The 20,011-nt window shown below is 30.9% G+C and overlaps 4 protein-coding genes across 5 annotated transcripts; all 4 read right to left on the reverse strand.

Annotated features, from left to right (window-relative positions):
- Positions 1-1,261: 1,261 nt before the first annotated feature.
- LOC144842544 (caspase-8-like) lies at positions 1,262-6,412 on the reverse strand. Its single transcript, XM_078698993.1, has 4 exons — positions 6,377-6,412; positions 3,517-3,607; positions 2,437-2,550; positions 1,262-2,052 (listed from the first exon to the last, which is right to left on the reverse strand). The coding sequence occupies exons 2-4, from the start codon at positions 3,527-3,529 to the stop codon at positions 1,499-1,501; spliced, it is 681 nt and encodes a 226-aa protein (XP_078555119.1). The 5' UTR covers positions 3,530-3,607; positions 6,377-6,412; the 3' UTR covers positions 1,262-1,498.
- A 2,401-nt stretch (positions 6,413-8,813) lies between these two features.
- On the reverse strand, positions 8,814-13,252 carry LOC144842272 (caspase-8-like). 2 transcript variants are annotated; one of them, XM_078698696.1, is made up of 7 exons: positions 13,175-13,252; positions 12,663-12,740; positions 12,379-12,428; positions 11,713-11,745; positions 10,991-11,080; positions 10,059-10,175; positions 8,814-9,826 (listed from the first exon to the last, which is right to left on the reverse strand). In XM_078698696.1, the coding sequence occupies exons 3-7, from the start codon at positions 12,422-12,424 to the stop codon at positions 9,261-9,263; spliced, it is 852 nt and encodes a 283-aa protein (XP_078554822.1). In that variant the 5' UTR covers positions 12,425-12,428; positions 12,663-12,740; positions 13,175-13,252; the 3' UTR covers positions 8,814-9,260. The 2 variants fall into 2 exon arrangements, with proteins under 2 accessions (XP_078554822.1, XP_078554824.1); XM_078698698.1 differs by lacking the exon at positions 13,175-13,252 and having other exon boundaries at positions 12,663-12,763.
- A 730-nt stretch (positions 13,253-13,982) lies between these two features.
- Positions 13,983-15,020, reverse strand: LOC144842983 (uncharacterized). The gene is made up of 2 exons (XM_078699614.1): positions 14,857-15,020; positions 13,983-14,666 (listed from the first exon to the last, which is right to left on the reverse strand). Exons 1-2 carry the CDS (start codon positions 14,984-14,986, stop codon positions 14,371-14,373), a joined length of 426 nt encoding a protein of 141 aa, XP_078555740.1. The 5' UTR covers positions 14,987-15,020; the 3' UTR covers positions 13,983-14,370.
- A 63-nt stretch (positions 15,021-15,083) lies between these two features.
- LOC144843433 (uncharacterized) lies at positions 15,084-19,016 on the reverse strand. The gene is made up of 6 exons (XM_078700219.1): positions 18,914-19,016; positions 18,470-18,562; positions 18,052-18,295; positions 17,650-17,676; positions 15,511-15,801; positions 15,084-15,118 (listed from the first exon to the last, which is right to left on the reverse strand). The coding sequence occupies exons 1-6, from the start codon at positions 18,920-18,922 to the stop codon at positions 15,084-15,086; spliced, it is 699 nt and encodes a 232-aa protein (XP_078556345.1). The 5' UTR covers positions 18,923-19,016.
- Between the last annotated feature and the right edge of the window lie 995 nt (positions 19,017-20,011).

The raw sequence follows: 20,011 nt of genomic DNA on the forward strand, positions 1-20,011 counted from the left end.
TAGTATAACGTTATTTATAATTTTAACACATAATGTTGTTGTCAAGTAACGTTGACTAATAATTTGCCTCGTCTAAAAATGTAAGGCATCGTGATTGCGTTTACGTAAATAATCATATACACGCACATTTCTCTCACACGTTGGTCCTTTTTCTTCCTGTGCACAGAATTGTTATTTATTGGAATAAACGCCCCGGTGCATTTACTGTTCAGGAGTGGTTTTAGTGGAATTTATTCGAGGGAGGCGTTTATTTTTTGGGTCTAATATATGATAACATGTATAATCAAATAAATACCCCCTAGATAAGACTACAAAATAATTAATATCTAGAAGGAATAAAATACATAATTGTATAAACAATACTTGATACATTGTAGACATGTCAATCAATTGATTCTTCTACAAATAATACACTATTGCGTGACGCACAGGGCGTTTATTCGAGGGATGTTTATTCTAAATGATATTATATGGGGGTGGGTGGGGGCGTATATTCAAAAAGGTTGTTTATTTAAATCGGGGATTTTATTCACAGCCGGGAGTTTATTAGAATACATAAGGTAATCTCACATTTGGAATCAGCATTAGTAAACAGATTACAAGACCATGAATAGGCCTATGTAGTTACATGTCGAGCCTTTTTTCCAATTCCGGGGTGTTTTTATATTTGCCGTAGGTTTTTTTTTTTAAGTTGCTGTGAAAAGTGACATCAAAGTATAAAATAATAGTAAAAGAATATTTCACTTCAGTAAACTACCAACTACTAATAATTTAGGGTAAAGTTGATCTGTTGATGCAGGCTGAACTTTTTTTTTTCTTTGATTGCCTATGAAGGTTCCGGGTTATACAAAAGTGTAGTTATGACCGACCGGAATTGCTATATTATACTTATTGTCTAATTAGCAATGGCAACTTCCCATTCTAACCAATAACAACAGGTCTTGTAACTGCTGCCAAAAACAAATATTATGGATATCACATCCGGTACCGGTGGGAACTGTGATATTTATGCACTGCACCAGTTGTTGTTTGCAATAATCTGGGAATGTTTTTCATGTTGATTTTGAGAAACTCGATAAGACAATTTGTTAACGCTATAAGAAATTGATACCAATTTACAGGTTGTTGTTTACCGTAAAAAACACAATAAAATTGCCCACTATTTTGTAATTTACCGTGATTCTTTATTTTAAAATAGTTTTTTTTTAATTGCATGCAACAGGTCATCGTAGATACTTAAATCAAACTATAACATAATAATAAAGAATAATAATAAAATAATATATCACTAGTAAAATACCAACTACTAATAGTTTAGGGTAAAGTTACAATTCATTTATTTAACACAATCCTATATTTATCTAGTTTGATATTAATGCATACGGTATTCGTAAATTAAACATTCTACAACAACATAACCTACAAGTGTAACCATGTTTATCTAATCTAACGTTAATCTGTTAGAACACAACTTTATATTGAAGCTAATTATTATACGCTAAGGGAAGTACAGAGCTTTTCTTAAAGTGTATCGGGGAGCTGGTACCCCGGAGCCGGACTGCTGGCTTACTTCGGCATTTACAAGTGTTAGAATATCTAAAATGTGATCGGTTTCATGACGTTCTTCCAAAGCAAGTGCCAGGTTTCTAATAAAATAGGAACCATGTCTCTTGCACCTATACGACGCAGTTAAAGGTACAGCTGAGTATCCAAACAGGAAATCGGCGTCTTCAGGTATGTCTTCCTTAGCATCTTCCTCTATGTTTTGTAATCGACACGCTTGTACGAAGAATACCTTTGGTTTGCTGTGAAGACTGGTACACTTATTTATATTGAAGTTGCTGGACAGTTCTATAAGATTACAAGTTTCCCCGTCACTACCATAAATCAGGTCGCATTGACCGTAAGACAAGATACAGCAAACAAAGCAGTCAAAGTATGAATGATCCTTGCTTTGCATTTCTGTCATAACATCCTTCATCTCTTGTGCACTTAGATTGTGTCTAACAACAACAAGGAATCCTAACTGTTTAAAAATACGGTCCAGATAAGCTGTTGAGAAAATGATATTCAAACAATAATTTTTTTAACAATTTGTTTTATTGTAGAATTGCAACAGTTTGAATGGTGATCTAGTGCATTCTTGCACCACCATTTTTAGTCGACTCTACAGCTCACTATGTTGGTCGGTAGGTCAGTCGATAAACACTAACTTGAGCACGCGACTGCAGCCATGTAATGACCTTGTTTAAAAGTTAAAACGTATTTTCTTATATACACTTATTGTATAAAGTATAATCAATATTGCCACTACGGTATACTAATACACAACCAAAAAAACCAAACCAAAAAAAAAAACAACACACACGGACGAACAAACAAAACGAGATCAACAAACACACACCACAAACAAACTTAGAAACTATTCCGCTTTACCTTCGTCAACTTCAGAGCCAGTTCTTTCTTTCAATCCGCCATCTTGAAACATAATGTTGTTTATAATGAGGCATATCCCACGTGGATTGTTGGTCATTTTGTATTTGATCCTGTCTAATAAACACATTTAAACCAAATACATTAATACGTATTATTATTCCTTCTTTCGGGTTCTTCTTTATTGGAAATTCAAATTTAGTAAGGTTGAATAAAATCATTTAGATGTTCAGTCTAAAGAGATTTTAGCAGTCTATTAATGACATCCATTCATTTCTGGCATTTATTTAAGTGATTATAAAAACAATACAAAATAAGAAAAGATAAACATTGAAATGAAACTAAATGAAGAAACAAATCACATCATATTAAAGTTATATTCTACTCCTGAGTGAAAAAAAAATCGGATAAGACGATTGAATCAAGACAATTGACCTTACAAGATGAAAATTTAAATGAAATGTACAAGGGCATTGCATTGATTTGATTATCGACATTTTTAAATAAATTCAATGAGAAGGAAGTATTATAAAAAGATTGCCCGTTTAGTGAATTATAACATTTGACATCATGTTTCCACAATTGGCCTTACAAAATGAAAATTTAATGACATGTACAAAGTGCACTGCATCGGATCATGATTATCGACATTACATTCAATGAGAATGAAGAATTATAAAAATATTGCCCGTTTAGTGAATTATAACACTTGATATCCTCGAGAGAAAAATTATACCAGTAATTTAACGTCATAATATAAGTTGTGTTTGATCAAAATGGCATCATGCCTATTACCGTTCCATGGATCGAGAACGTATACTTTCTTTTGGAAGTTTTAAAAAGATATAATTCCCGGACTGACGTTACTGGATTGATTACACACCCAATAGAAACCATTTTGTAAAATAATTATTTTTAAATTATTGTCTACAATGATATAAGTCGTGTAATAATAACATAACTCATTACAGATATTGCTGTGATATCAATAATACTGTATGGATATGAAGAATCTTAATAGGCTTAAATTACATAAAATAAAATAAAGCATATAATAATAATAAGATAAATATACTGTTTTACCTTCTCGTTGCATCTTGGGAGAATTGATCAACACGTCAGAAAAAAGAATATCAAGAATATATGATTTCTTTCCTTTTCCAAGATGTTTGACCTGTAAAAAAAAAACGAAACGAGTTTGCATCATGCTTAAGTATATTATTTTTTCGCTATTGATTTGCCATGCTTTATGGAAAATTGATAAAGAATAGAACAAATTAATTAGACAGTGTGACTATGAAATGAAGGAACTTATTATTTTATAAATTATGAAGTTCCTTCTTATCATAGTCAAAGTATCTATATATAAATTATGGTTAATTCTGACATAGGCGAGCACAATGCAAAAACTTCGGTACAAATCTCCGCCTTGGATACCTACCTTATCTATCTCAGATGTACCGCGAAACGTAGATTTGATAACATTAGTTTTCACATCGACGCTATTGTTCCACTTTTGTCTTTTACAACGACAAAATTTAGCGTTACCTATCGAAATTTGTGGATATCACAGGGTTATTTTCACACACTCGCGCTGTTGTTCAACTGGCTTCCGGGTACGTCACTTCCGGCAAAATGGCCGTTGGTGGCGCCATTCAATATTAAATAAACAAATATTTTAGTGGTTCAACGTATCGTGAACTACTGAAATTAATTTGTTTTAGATATTCAACTAATCAATTATATTGATTAAAGGCATTTACTTTACGTGAACTACAATTTGTTTTAGTAATTTAACTTTTATTGAAGGCCTTTACTTTTATGTGAACTACAATGTGATTCAACTGAATCGTGAACTACAATTTATTTGTTTTAGATATTCAAATATCAATATAAAGGCCTTTACTTAACGTGAAATACAATTTGTTTTAGTAATTTTACTAATTATCTATGCTATTTATTAATCATTTTATCAAATTTAGGTGCGATTCAATGTTACTATAGGAGGCAAGGCCTACCAGGGAAACACCTTTACTGTTTATCGATTATTTCTGTTGCTTGCTCTATTTATAATTATAAATGGTGTCTACTACGACCGAAATATAAGTACGCTACGAAAGTTGTTATTTGATCATTTTGTTCCAAAATTAAAAAGATGCTGTTGTCATGATATATTGTGATACAAATGTTAAAGCCCCGCTCACTGTCACCCACGTTGATAAACTATGCTTTTGGTCTCTTGGTACGGTCACGTTAGAGACTGTTTCAGTGATTGATGACCCCTATTAACGGTTTCCTCCTGTGTGTAACGTTCAGATAATATATATAATAATATAATATATGTATACTGTTCTTTACAATTATATTATTTGCATTAATAACAATTGTTGTAATACCAATTGTTGAAAGTTTTTACATCATTACAGGAAGAATTAATGTACATTTTGTTTACAAATAAATAAATCTATTGAATAACTTTTCCCCTGTACGTTCCTAACCACCGATTGCTGTCCATACATCATTACTGACAGGGGACGTAATCAATCATAATTGGTATACATTTCGCATCTTACCAAACTTATTTTCAGTACAGGTTCAAATCTCACACACACAAGACCGAATATAATAATTAGCCTATATTGTTCTCTATTCGTACATTTTTTAAACTCTAATTTGCTATATTACCCTGGAAGCGATATTTTTGGCGTACCTAATTTATGGACCACCATGAAACATCACAAAATATACATACATTACTCATCAGTCATATGCATAGGTGTCACCCGGGCTTCAATTTCCAGAGGGGTTGGTCATGTTTTCGAGGACCATTCGGGTACACCCTCTAGTATCTAAATAATTTGTACATTATGCTAAATTGTTTTGCTATTTTTTGAGGGGGATTTTTTAATTGTTCGTTTTATGCAAAAAACAAAGCAAGGACAAAGATACAGATGTATATTAAATGTTAATGTATTAACGAGATTCTCTTTTTTGTGACTGCATGTTTTTCAAACATTTATTTTACAGTGAGCACTAATAATATTTGTGATGACTCTGCACAATTATATTTATTAATTTTAGAATTAAAACAAAATTATACACTGAAATATAAAAAACACAGTATGCCTATTAACCTTTTCTTCCTTCTAATATAAATGCTGTATAATGTATTTTAGTCTAGGCAATATACATCTATTTTTTTTTATCTTTTATGGTTAACCACCACTTTTATTCATTCAATGTTACATAAACAACAATTACAGAATCTCTATACATCTATTTATAGATTTGTGTCTACTGCATTGTACTATAATACTGTACTATCTTTTTGATTACCCAACCTTACAATCGTTATAAAGGTACCTGCTGTACAGTTGGTTTTGTAAATAGGAGTGATTACTAAGCGGCACGTGTATGTATGTCTGAATTTTGTTTGAAAGAGCTTTCCAAGACAAATTAGAAACAGGAATTGAGTTTATTGATTCACAGACAATAACACATTTTTAAAATATATTAATTTCAAAAACAGGATGTTATATTATTTTTTAAAAAATGATTAAGCAATTTAGAGAACTTGAAATTGAATTACCTTTTAAGAAGTTTTTATTAATTTGAGGGATGATGTTTATCCCAAACGATAATCACAATAATTCAAAATTATTTTCCTATGATTTATCTGAATTTTCATACACATACAGTTAAAGTGTTAATTTATTGCAAATTCGGAATAAAAATTTAGTTAGGTGTATTTTCATTTACATTTATAAATTTTATAAAAGTAAAAGTACTTATTAGTAATTATAAATCGGGTTACACCAAAATGATATCAAGAAAATAATAATTTAACTTTTCTCCATTGTGTCGCCTAAATACTGTTTTATTATTATATTATTACGGTATATGAGCTGTGTAAGTATAATTATAATAAGCAAAAATAGTTTACCTTTATTGTAGACAAGTTGTGTTTTTAGATATAGGAACGATTTCCACTTCGCTGCGTTTGATAAAAACAATAATTACTGAACACCCATCACATATATATAATATTAAGGAGGAAATAAGATAATAATTGTTTCCTCTATTTTAGAATAAACATACGTATGTATGGCTAGATTTAAACCACAGAAATAGAACCAATGACTAGAATTCAGACATGCGCATTGGTTTTTATTAATTTTGAAATTTATTTGTAATATGTACATTCAAGACAAAAATGATATTCATTTTAACCCATTTTCGTTGTCCCCTTTCGGTGCCTGTCCATCTTTCCTTTTAATTTTTGGATCGGAACACCTCACGTGATTTCGATATTTCTTCTCTTTTCTTAAGGTACCATGGACATTTATTTGCACAATCAATGTCATTACAGCATATAAATAAATGTTGTAAAATGTTTTTGGTTATATGGCTTATTTTTCGTTTTTGCTTTTTAATTTCATATAATGTAGACTATTATTTTATTTTTATTTTTTTTTAAACCATATTTAATGAGGGTGATCCATCCAGCTATTGCTCATCATTAGGACCCTCAGAGGTTCACAAGACAAACATATACACAAGATGCTCTACAAAACAAAGTCTTATTACAAGTCTTTGGGAGTGGAGTAATTTGGTCCTTAGAAAAAATCCTGACATGTGACGGGACTTGAACCCAGGACCCTTGGAGTGGTAGCCAAGCATCATAACCACCAAGCCACAACTCCACTCAAAAGATGTATTGTCCCCCAAAAACATGAAAAATGAAGATTAATTAAATCAGACTTTGAACAGATCAATTTGTAGTTTTAATAAAGTTAATCACTTCCATAAAAAACAAAATGTTTTCACTTATAAAATAACATAATAAAGGGTAAATTTAACCAAAAATCTATTGCCTGGCAGCCAATTTTACCTTTTTTGCTTTCAATTACAGTTTTTTAAAGGTAAATACATTTTTAGATCCAATTTTTGGTCAAAGTGGATAACTATTATGTGACAATAAAATTGCATATTCAACAAATAATATATAAAATAAATAAAATAATATAAAAATAAATAATATCAATAATAATAATATAATGTTAGTTAAAATTAACTGATAGAATTACTTTAAACATCTGTTTTTTAAATTTGATTTGTTATAGGTCTACATCCTGTAATAAGATATGTGTTGATGTTTTGTTATTCATCTAGTGTATTCCCACTAACTTAACGTATTTGAAGTTCGCAAAATTGTTTAGTATTATTATTATTAAAGCTATTGTTCTGAGAATAGTGTATTGTATTTGTTCATAGAAGAGCATATATTATCCTAAATCCGGAAAGTTTGAAATATTTGTACCAGTTAGTACATCAAAAAATTGGTACTACAGAAGAACTACCATATCCTATAACACTAGGTCTATTGTTCCTCAGTCATGTGAACGGAAAAATACATAATGTGTCTATAATAAAGGGAAACTATCCTTCCGAAATTCAACCGTCATTATTGATTTATCCTACATTTACAGATGAACTTTTAATTGGCTTGTACCATGATTGGAATTAACCTACCTCGCTGAAACAAAGAAAGATCAAATTGATCTTTTTAGTTATTTTTATTAACGAATCAGGATCTCCGAAGAGATACTTTTATATATATAATCACATCAGGCACAGAACAAAAATTCTAAACCGCCCGGTGATATATTCAAATTTAATTAATTAATTTGAAAAGATAAAGATGAGGAAAGAAAGAGAGAAAAGGTCGCCCCAAGCGCATGTTTCGCTCTAATTTTTCCTCCGAGTTCTTTTATAATTTCGTCTGTAATCCGTTTGTACTTTGAGGTAGTAGTAATAGTACTTTTCTGCACTTGGGTAACAAATAAACCTCTAAATATACTTGGCCCAGAGTGGTGCAATTGCGGTTGGCGTTACCATTCCCAGCGGAAGTAGAATGGGTATTGGAAATGTATTCAACCGAATCAGGCAAGGGTTGATCCTGTTGATTGACTTTATTTTAATTATCAGCCTTATCCACGAAGATGGTTTCTACAGCAGTTGAAGCTTGTAGAAAGTCTGCATCTGGATTAAATGGATATTTACCTGTTGCAGAAAACCAGCTTATAGCATACGCGTTTTTCAATATTCCGCGAAAGTAAACCGTGTTATTTTCCTTGCATGGACTTTTCTTGAGCTTTTCACATGCCTTGTGGTATTCGGATTTCAGTGACCGAAACAAAATTATCCAGAGGTTTGTTGTGTGCGGTGGGAGGCAATACAAATGTATGTCGTTTTCTTTTGCATACTTGATGAGTTGATTGTGATTTTATAATTGTGATTAGTAGCACAGGCGAATAACACCAACATGAGGAACAAAACACTTTCTAAAACACATGTCAAACAACTCAACCATGATAACATTTCATTTTATTTAGTGTCAAAACGATAGATACATTTACAAGGAACAAGAAAAAACAAACACAACCAGACAGAAAAAATGATTACCAGAAATGTAATCCTTATCTAGTAGGTCTCCTGCTATTGGGTCGCACTGATTATGGAAAACATTTAGAATATAAAAATGTGTATAGACATTAACAAATATAACTTTAGAATTAATAAGACATAGCTTAACAAGTTTGTATGCATTATTCGTAATGTTTGACTTTATTATTCTGATAATGCAGTCGGGAGGATAAGTTATTACAAATTCAGAAATTAATTATAACATGTAATGTATGTAATGTATATATTGCTATCATTTATAATGTTTACGTCCAATAACTCGACAAGTAAAGTGATGATTATCTATCACAAGCAGACAAAATAGACGGCTGCTTTGAAAAGCAGGAGAAAAGCTTGCTTATTTATACGCTGGGGAAGTATAGATCTTTCCTTAAAGTGTACTGTGGAGCTGGAGCCTGCTTCTTATCCTCTAAACCCCATTTACCAACTTCATAATTTACTTGTGTTAGAATATCTAGTATGTGATCGGTGTCATGGCGTTCTTCCAAATATTTTGTCAGATTTTTAATGAAGAGTGAACCAGTCTTGGGCCTAAATGATTTCTTTAGAGGTGTTGTCGAGTATCCAAATAAGAAATCGGCGTAATCAAAATATTTGTGAAGAGAATCATCCTTTTCGTCCTTGTCTCGGCACGCTTGTATAAAGAATACTTTTGGTTTTGCATTCAGACTTTCACACTTATCAGATCGTAAATTGCCGGCAAGTTGTAATATATTACACATTTCTCCATCACTACCAGCAACGTCTCCAAGTCTACCGTGAGACAACAGACAGCAAACAAAGCAATCGTATTGTGAATGATCTCGTCTTCGCATTTCGTCCATCACATCCTTCATCTCCTGAGCACTTTGATCGCGTTTCACTTCGACAATGAATCCCAAATTTTTAAAAACACGCTTCAGCTTATCTGTTGAGAAACATACTATACAATTATTATCACAGCAGGTATATTGTTTTATTTGTTATGATACCTAAAATTGAATGCTGGAAAAATATTTTTTACAGCTTTTTAAGTGTCTAAATAATATACTTTCGTTTATTCTTATTAACACGTAACGTATAATACCTATTGGTAATCAAACACAGGATTACAGGATGCCTGTAATTCCCAAAAAGAAATTCAACAATCCTTATTATACCTTCATCAATTTCAGAACTAGTTCTTTCTTTTCCTTTTTCTGGAAACTTAATGTTGTTTATTATTAGGCATATTCCACGAGGAATGCTGGTCATTTTGTATTTAGGCCTGTCACCACCTGGTATAATATAAAACGTCAATTATTCAATATACTAATTAAAAATATGATTGATCTGTCTGAAATTATAATATTCGTGCATGCAGTTAAAGTTGTAGACCTGAACAATTAAAATCAATAACATACTTTGAATAGACCATTTTGTAATTTTAACAAAGTTAATCACTTCCGTAGAAAATACCTGGAAAAAATCATGCTTTCAATATACAATGACAAAATAAACCAAAAATCCATTGGCTGGCAGTCAATATTCTTTGCTTTAAATTACAGTTTTTTAAGGTAAATCATTTTAGATCTAATTTTTGGTCAAAGTGTATAACTATTATGTTATATTAAAATGAAATATTCAATAAAATATGTCAGGGGACAATATACCTTCAAACAAATAGCTGTCTAACTGTTTTTAACTCGTTTAGAAATGACCATATTCATTTTTGACAAAATGACTATAATCACTTCCGTACTCTGTTTAACATGAATATGCAGAGTCTTCAATAGAAAGTGAAAACATATTAATACTTTAAGTTCTAAAATTAAATATATTAACTATTTCGCAAATACCAATGCTATGTGTAAATAGCCACACTCGAAAGGCATTGGTTGTAACAAGATTTATTGACAACGGAAAATATTATTTAGACTATTTAGAATAAAACAATAATTTTCTGTTCTCCTAATATACTAAAAATAATTATAGAATAAACTATACTTATTTTATGATACTAAATAAGAATAAAGATGGTCAAAATATTTAAGGCGACAGACACTTCTTGTTAATTTGAATGTTCAAAAACAGAGAAAGTACTACTTTATACCTTGTTTGGTCACCGTGGATTCAATCGACAACTCATGATGGAAGGAATGCACAAGATGGTCTAAGTCTGTTGTTATCTCGCTTTGGCTATCTATGAGAAGTTAAAAAACAAATAAACATTTCAATTAACTTAACAAACAGGAAGTTACGTAAATTATACTGTACCTTTTAAATGTATACAACATTTAGGAAAATAATCGGTTGGGTATTTTTGGTTCACCACTACTATCGTATGTAGGAAGAAATAAATAATGTGGGCTATAATATTGAGGGTTGAATATTATAGTATTTGTTTTCGTCATACACACAATTATTATTTATGTAATTTACTAATAGTTGGTTTTAATATAAAAAGATACCGTTTCTGGTGAATTCCTAAAAGAATGTTTATTAATAAAAACAATTTTAATTTTTAATATCAATTGTATGTATATAACTAGAAATATTTGTGACAAATGTGCCTTATAAAATATCATAATTTTCACTCAGTCATTATAAACCACGTACATGAGGATAGATTATTTTATATAACACCTAAATCAATTCCTGTCATTTGATTGGACGATTGTAGGTCACATGGCTTTCAATAGTACACGTTGAAATATAACCTTTCTCATTCACCTCATGTCATTTTTTGTACACTCATAAACATTCAGTATTTGTATAATATATAATGTAGAAACAGTGTGTATATGATAATGACAGCAGCCTACAATACATTACCTTGCTGCACTGGATTGAAATTACCCATGTTATCTGAAAATATATAACATACCGTACATTTTAGGAACATTAGGAACATACAGTTAAGTTGGCATACCTCAAGATTGCCATTGAAACTGCATAAGATCTATTTTTTCTACATTTATATCATCTTTCCCCATTAACCTGCTCAGTATATTTTTTTTTCTCAGAAAATCAATGGAACATGATCAATAATTCACGTTTATTTTGTAAACGTCGTTAAACTAGGTTAAATTAGCTTGACGAATTAAAAAGCACAAACTGTATTCATGCTTGTCAGAAAATGTCATTGCGGTAAACTGGGATTGGAAATTTAGATTCAGAAATTAAATGTTCTACGTGACGCTAACATTATTTTAATACCAAGTATAAACAAAATCTTGTTATCATATTTTTAATGTTGTAATCCTACTTCTAGAACGATATAATTATCAGTTCCACATATATTTTGTTTCAGCCTTGTTCATTTGAGTACAAAGGAATAATTTTTCTTTAGCCTATAGCGATTTACAGTATAATATTTGGTAATAACTGGCAAAATAATATACTTTAAGGCTGTGGCTTGTATATACAGTTTTTAAGAATCTGATTATGATAAATCAGATAAATCAATATTAACTAAATAATCTCCTTTGGAAAACCTACCAGAGTGTGCTGAAAGATCCCCACAAGAATCATCAAAACTAGCCATATTACTACAAAAGTATAGAAATAGTTTATTAAAGTGAATTTGTATAGCCAGGTACCATCCAAGCTTTGAATTGGCCATTGTTGTTGTTTGTTTTGTTTCACGTAAGTTTCTAATTGTGTTTTTCATAATAATTTACTTGTTTTAGTTTTTGTTCTCATGGCTTGCCGATGATATAACGGTGTAAATATATGATTATATCCTAATATAAGATATCTTTGTTAAAAATTAATAGTTTTACCTTTTTTGTAGAGAGTTTCTGTCCTTATAGTTATAAGAATGAATTCCACTTCGTTCCGTTTAAATATATAATAACACCCTGACGACAAAATACCATGGATGTAATAAAAGATATTAATAATTTCCTTCTTCCGTTGGAATAAGTATATCAGCATGAATAGCTTTGAACCTAGACAAATAAAAACCAATAATACACAAGCCCCAATTTATGTTTCAGCTCACGGTGTAACATCGTCATAATATTAATATAGAACCACCGTTGTTGGCTAATCCACAAAATGAGTAAAGTAATGAAACGCAATTCTGTCAAATATAAACACAAATGATAATAACCATGGCTACACTAATTTTACAATAATCCAGTTTGACATTTGACCTGAAATATTTCTAATGAAACACAATGATACCTGATTTATTAGGTCAAGTTCAATATTGAATATCGAAACGTGACAGGCTATAGGCGCTTGACCTTTGACAAGGTCGCCTAAAATTTAAAATTTAAACTTACGATACTTAGTATTGTATGTTCTGGAATAGCCGCTCCATAATTTCTTTGATTTTCTTCCTTATAGGCCTATCTATATAGCCTACACAACTTACAGTTTTCGATTATTCGGGAAATCTTATCATGACTTATTATTATTTATATTTTTAGTGAAACAGAAACGTAAACAAATAAAAAAAATAGGTTAAGGGAGTACAGGTAAAAGATGTGAATATTATTAAATCAAATTTGCTATCACACTCGAAAATCGACCACTATTTTGTAGCGTTTTATGCTTATAGATACTAGGAATAATAACATTAATGTTTTCATTTGCGAGTAGGCTTACCACTTTTATTTCAACGTAAAATCATACATTACAATAATGCTAACAAATAGAAATACGTAACACTCTGAATTGTTTTTCATCTATAAAAATTTCCTTTATTAATTGTTTTTTCTCATCATTTTTGTTTTAGTTGTTTTTCTCGTAGCTATCATATTACACATATCACATGTTTTTGTATTATAATACCACAATATATCACGTTACAACCTTGTACATTTCACCTCTAATTCTTATTTCCATATTTAAACAGTTTTTTTTTATTGAATGCATGGTTTTTAACATGAACAATAATAATAACGGTTGGCAGTTGTCAAATCGACTGTGTAATATTAAGTTTGCAATATTTTCTCAATATTCTTAATACAATAAAAAAACTGTATTTTTAAGTTTTACTACTTTACACAGGTAACAATTTGACTTTATTTTATATTACATAGGGTTCTTTAAAGAATTACTTTTTTAAAATGTTTTATAAATGTTCGCATCCTTGGCTCAATTGATTTCTTTAGTACGTTTTTTAATTTAACTTTAACAGGACACGTCAGTAATAAATCGGTGAATAACCATATACATTTAAGATACAAAATAATACCTAGTGGTAGGTGATTTCTAAAACAAGTTATATGTTAATAATTAAATGAAATTATTGAACAAGTATACTAAAGATAAAGCATAGGAGTCAGTCACGTCGACTATGACTTCGACATGATTTCATTATTTGAGGCATTGCACATGCGCATCGTCTTCTTCCTCGGTCTTCTTATTCGATGTGCACCTCAAAACATGTTAAAATTAACGGCGTCCACGTTCGGATTATTTAAAAGTTCCTACATACATTAAATCATATGGTAGGTTGCCATCGTTTTTGGTCGTCATTTAACGCATATCTAGGGGCAGCTTTTTAAGGTTTCTTCCTTCTAGTCCATCAACAATATGCGTTTTTCCCATAGCCTCTAATATTTTCTTCACATCTGCCCACTGGTCCACGCTGCTTTCCTGTCTTTCTCGCCATCGTACAAGTGCATCAATTGTTGATTCTACAATTTCATTGGGAAACTTTACTGCGATCTGGCATAACTCTGCATGATAAATAGAAAGCCTTGTGCAAAAATCTTTCCAGTGCACGTCCATCATTTCAGAAATTATTAAGATTGCTAAGTCTGTTAACAATTCTGTGGAAATAAAGTAAAAGGAATCAGATTTCTATTTATTTATAATTATAAAACTATTTATAATATCATAGTAGAAAATTAGTCAAATAAAAAAGTTTAAAGATATATTACAAGAAAGCTACCGACGAATCATTGATCCACACACCTAGGCTAGGCAAAACAAACATATGGATAACCATTATTAACCAACCTTCTTTTAGGCCTAATTGTTCTGTAAATACAAGTTTTCCTAAACATCCTTCATTATATTTATAGGCATGTCTTCTGCAAAGACGATCGCTGAGAGCAACACCTTTTTGTTGTCTTAAGGCATTGATCATTATAGGAATCTGGCCTGAAGGTTGATTATTTCTCCATAATGCTGTCTTTGACGTCATAGTTATTGTTTGTAATATTATTAATTTCTCTCCATTCAATTCAATTCAATAAAACATCCTGGTCATCAAAGAAATCTAGATAAATTTGGAAGATTAAAAGCATCAGTTAGATAGTTTAAAATATTTTCTCAAATTCTTATAGTGAGACTAATACAATTTAAAACGAAAAATGGGTCTTCCAACGGACTTCCATTCACATTGTTTTCTTAGATTTTAGGCCTATACAGAATTATTTGGGTTTTTTTTCTGGGCGTAGGAACTAAATGTAATACCTGTTCAACTGGACACATTATACAAGTAGGTTGGCTTTACTACGGTACCAATAATAAGAGTATACAATGTCTATTGGACCAGTACTAAATCTAAGTACCTGTACAGTGCCTTAGAAAAACATGTGAACAAACTAATTGCTTGTACAATTCATATATAAGAGAGTTTCATCAAATTATACATCTCATCATGAATACCTGCAAGTTTGATACTTTCAGATTTTTCTTTTATATCCTCCAGGAACGTGAAAGCAAGTTTTGTGTTGCCATGTTCAATAAGAGCAATACAAACTTCCTCAAGTTGATTCAGTTTATTAATACAGTTTGTCCTACAACATTTCATCATTTTTTCGGCTGCTTTAATTGGCTCCATTTCCCTACCAAATGTATTTTTTACTTCAGTCCAACTCATCCCAAAACGAACACCAAACAATCTCCAGTCATAGATCCCTTCGGCTACCTTTCTAATTGTTTTATCATCCACATAACCTAGATTAGATAGCAAATACATCTCCACAAATTAGCACCTACTTTTTAAAAGCCACTGCCAATTCCAATATCTTTCTCAGTCAGTAAAGTCGTTTATCAACAATTTTGTTTAACTAAATGGTACGCTCGCTTCGCTCGCGTACCATCTAGGTCGAGCCCACAGATGGTTCCCGAATACACAGTAATTTCAGCGTAACAAAACTGGCGATTTCAAATGTACGTACCGCAGGACTATAATACATTGCCGTTTACAGAAACGAATAAATAGACACGATGATTTATGTAGTCAACTAAAATTAGCACGCTGGGAATTACTTCCGAAGGAGAAACTTATCACAAAATGAGTTCAGATTTAATATTTGATTTGGACTCATTTAAAGAAACCCAATTTGTGTTTTGTATGTAACATTAGAGTTGAGGGATGGGAAAGCGGATAGGTACAAAGAGGAACAATTTTTAAATATATTCTTTATCCACTCAGTAACGAAATATTTTTTTCATGTTTTATAGGCCTATAAATAATATACCTCTAAATACAGTAAAACATTTGCGATTTAATACTTTGTTAAAACTGTCAATTGAAATATTAAAGTACATGTCACGATACACCACTACGACGTTTATATTATTGGTAATTATTAATTAATACAAACGTTGAGAAGGAACTGTCAGTATAAAGTTTATTTGTATATAATAATGTGTTTATATATCTAACAGTAGAGCCTATCCACAATCTCAATAATACAGTTTATTTGTATATATTTTTATATTACATCTAACAGTACGAACATTCACAGTAAGAAATGTTCGATTCAAATGAGGACAAAAATAGTTAATAGGTATTTACAGTATTGTCAACGTAAGTTTATTCTCAAAGGGCCCATATATTTATCTACTGTATGTGTTAAACCAAGGGCTCATAAATTTACCTACTTGTGTTAAACCAAACTCTGGCAGACTGAGAGATTGGGATGTTCCATTCATCGCAAATCAATACATTTGTATAATCGTATATTAAATCTATCAAAATAATATTTTTTTAAGAAAATCGGCCTGTCTTAAACATTATGATGCTGTACTCTAGCTGTTCAACCGGTTTTCAGCTATTAAAAACAATTATCGTAGGAGGAGATAGAAAAATGCGAAGCCTCCTTGCATTTTTGTGGCGGGTATTTTTCAAGATGGACATCCATTAGACAGTGTATACCACGATCGGAAAACACCCCTATTTGGGGCAAATCGTTACACCTAAATTCGTTTTCATCGTCAATAACTAATTATCTAACTTAATTTAATTAGTAAACAGGGTTACATCAGGTGGTTAAAATCAGTACCGAAAGTACGAACCAACTTTATATACCATCGAGTAAAAATTCTAGAAGTAAGGCGCGATTTACCGAATTTGCCCTTACGTAAATTTATATATAGATGGTTAACGCACTTTTACATAATGCAACCATTTCTCTTTCGAACAAATTACAAACATGCTCATTCAATCCTCATTTTTAAAAGGCTTTACTTTTCGAGAAAAATGTATACTCTTAATTGTAAATTAATGTTTCTTCGTTCATGCATTCATTTAGTTTGTCTAGTTAGATGCTCACATAACTGAGAACACGTACCTGTTACATAAATTAGTAAACGGAATACAATGACTCCACAGCTCACTGTGTCGGTCGGTTGGTCGGTAAACACTAACTCAAATTTTAGCACGCGATTGCAACCATGTATATGGCCTTGTTATTTTACTGGAAACTTGGTTTTTGTGATGCACATTCACATGTATTAGAGTTATTATTGTTTTGTTGTTTTTGTATGTAATACTCAAAATTCTATGAAACTGCTTACCTTTGAGATGAGACTTTGTTGATATAGCTACAAACATAAATAAATATAAATTCATAAAAAACCTACTACCTTCATTTATTTTACGTGGGAAGTATAATACTGCTTACTAAACGGTGGATTAGAGCATTATTATAGCACAGAACAGTATTTGGATGATTATAAATTGTTATAAAAATATTAAACAACTTAAACAAATTAACATGACATACGTAAGTTTACAGAATACACATTCTTTTTATTTTTGTATTTTTTTCCTAATTAAATCAGAACCACATACTGTAATTATTTTATTATCTACTCTTATAAAAAAATAAATTTGTAAAGAAATCATAATGGCCGATAACATTACATTTTTTAAAAAAACGTTTAATTGTTTTAATCATGTGTAGATAATAAATACACAAATAAAAAGTACATTTAAATTACCTTTTGGTAGTACATGTTCGCCAAACAATTTACGGTAAAGTTTTACTTCCATTTTATTGCTTCTACAAGGTAACTCATCTTTGTCAAACTTGCGAATATTGTGCATATGAGCATTTTGAATGTTTGGACTACATGTACAAGGGATGCACATCCTTACTTCAAGACCTCGCGCATCCTTCTGACTAAACACTTTCAATTCTTCTTGAAGGAAACAAAGAACCTAACAAATAGAGTATCATTGTTATTTTCATTTCTTTAAATGTATTACTTGTGCTATAATTTATTTATTTGACAATGGTCCAGTAATAGTTGCAAAAATGAGAATATAAAGAGTTCTTAGAATATAAAAAAAGAAATTAGAATAAGCTGTTATGTATCACTTTTGTATGCCTACCTTTTTACATGTGTCAGATAGTAGCTTGTCATCTTCAGTACAATGTTGTTCTGGAAGACAGGCAGTGAAACTCTTTGTTCTAACTATTGTTGTCTGAAAAAAAACAAAACTTAACCTTATGTATGGTAGTTTGGCACAATCACTGTAAATCTATATTTTGTATCCAAGAGCTTGTTATTTCACACGTTAGTAGAGAATTGAATGAGTTTTCTTGACCTCTACAATCCATACAACTGACTGAATACTAATTACATTTGAATCTATTATTATTTTACATATAACTAAGCTGTTTAAGAAACATCTTTCAATTTACAATAATGTGTAGAATAGATTTAAGTTGTATATCGTTTTCAGTTTTAACATGTTTCTATTACACAATATATGATAAAACAGTCCTAATTTGTTGACAGTATGCAGTATAATAGTACCGATTATAATATTTACCTGTAACATACGACAATGCTTAATGGTAGCAACATAAGAATAACTAGAAGATCAGCATCAATATTCAATTCTACATGCTCGTAGGAGAGATGAGGTTCATAATCTTCCATTTGGAATTTCTCAATAAATTTGGTTGCAGCGCTTTGAAAGAGAGCAACTGCACGCTTTTCTTCAAACTGTGGTTGTACTTTGGCTTCTGGTTTCAAACATGGAAGAACATAGAACATTTGTTTGTCACTCTGTATTTTAAAAAATAAATAATAAATAGAAACAATGGAAATACTGTGTAGGAGTTTCAACAGAAAAAAAATCTTGTTTAGTATTATAAATACCTTTGTACTTTTTCGTTCAGTCATTAAACCAAACTTTTGCATGAGAGACACAAAGTCCTTCAAAGTCACATACTCTTTGAAATTTTTTAACAGATGTTCCAACAATTCACCTTTTAAAATACCGTATTCAAGATAATCCCAATCTTTTCTCATGATTGGTTCCTATTGTGTTTAAAAAAAAAAGTAATTTAGTTTCATTAGTCAATTATGAGTAACTAGAAAGAGCGAGTTTACCAACCCAAACCAATCTAGAACAACATTCTAAGTACAATTCCGGTCGTTTTGATACCACATGCGTAAAATAAAAAATATATGTATGTGAGAATATTTTATGATTTGAAAGATTGACTGCTTTACTTTCAACAAGGCGAAGCCACGTTAGAAATAGAGCAATAAATATTTCATCGAATGAAATGTTCTCTCCATTAAACAACGAATACAACATATTCAATATTTCTTTATTACACAACTGATTGCATTCTTGTAATTCTATTAACTTCGCACATTTGTCGTTCATTATGTTGTACAAGTGAACGAGGAGCGGCACTATGATGTACGATAAACGGCACTATTGATTGTTCAGCTTCTCGTGAAAATGTTCTGTGAGTTTCTGCGTTCGAAAATCAACCTTAAGTACACGTCTATAACTGTTCTAATCTGCGTCCATAGCACTGCCTTTGTGAATGCCTCTCAGCATAGATTGAATGATGATTCAAGATGGACTTTTTCCGGTATGTTAATTTATAATTTCCATTTATTTAGAGTT

The sequence above is a fragment of the Antedon bifida genome, chromosome 5 (assembly GCF_963402885.1).
Source record: "Antedon bifida chromosome 5, ecAntBifi1.1, whole genome shotgun sequence".
In the NCBI taxonomy this organism is placed as follows: domain Eukaryota; kingdom Metazoa; phylum Echinodermata; class Crinoidea; order Comatulida; family Antedonidae; genus Antedon; species Antedon bifida.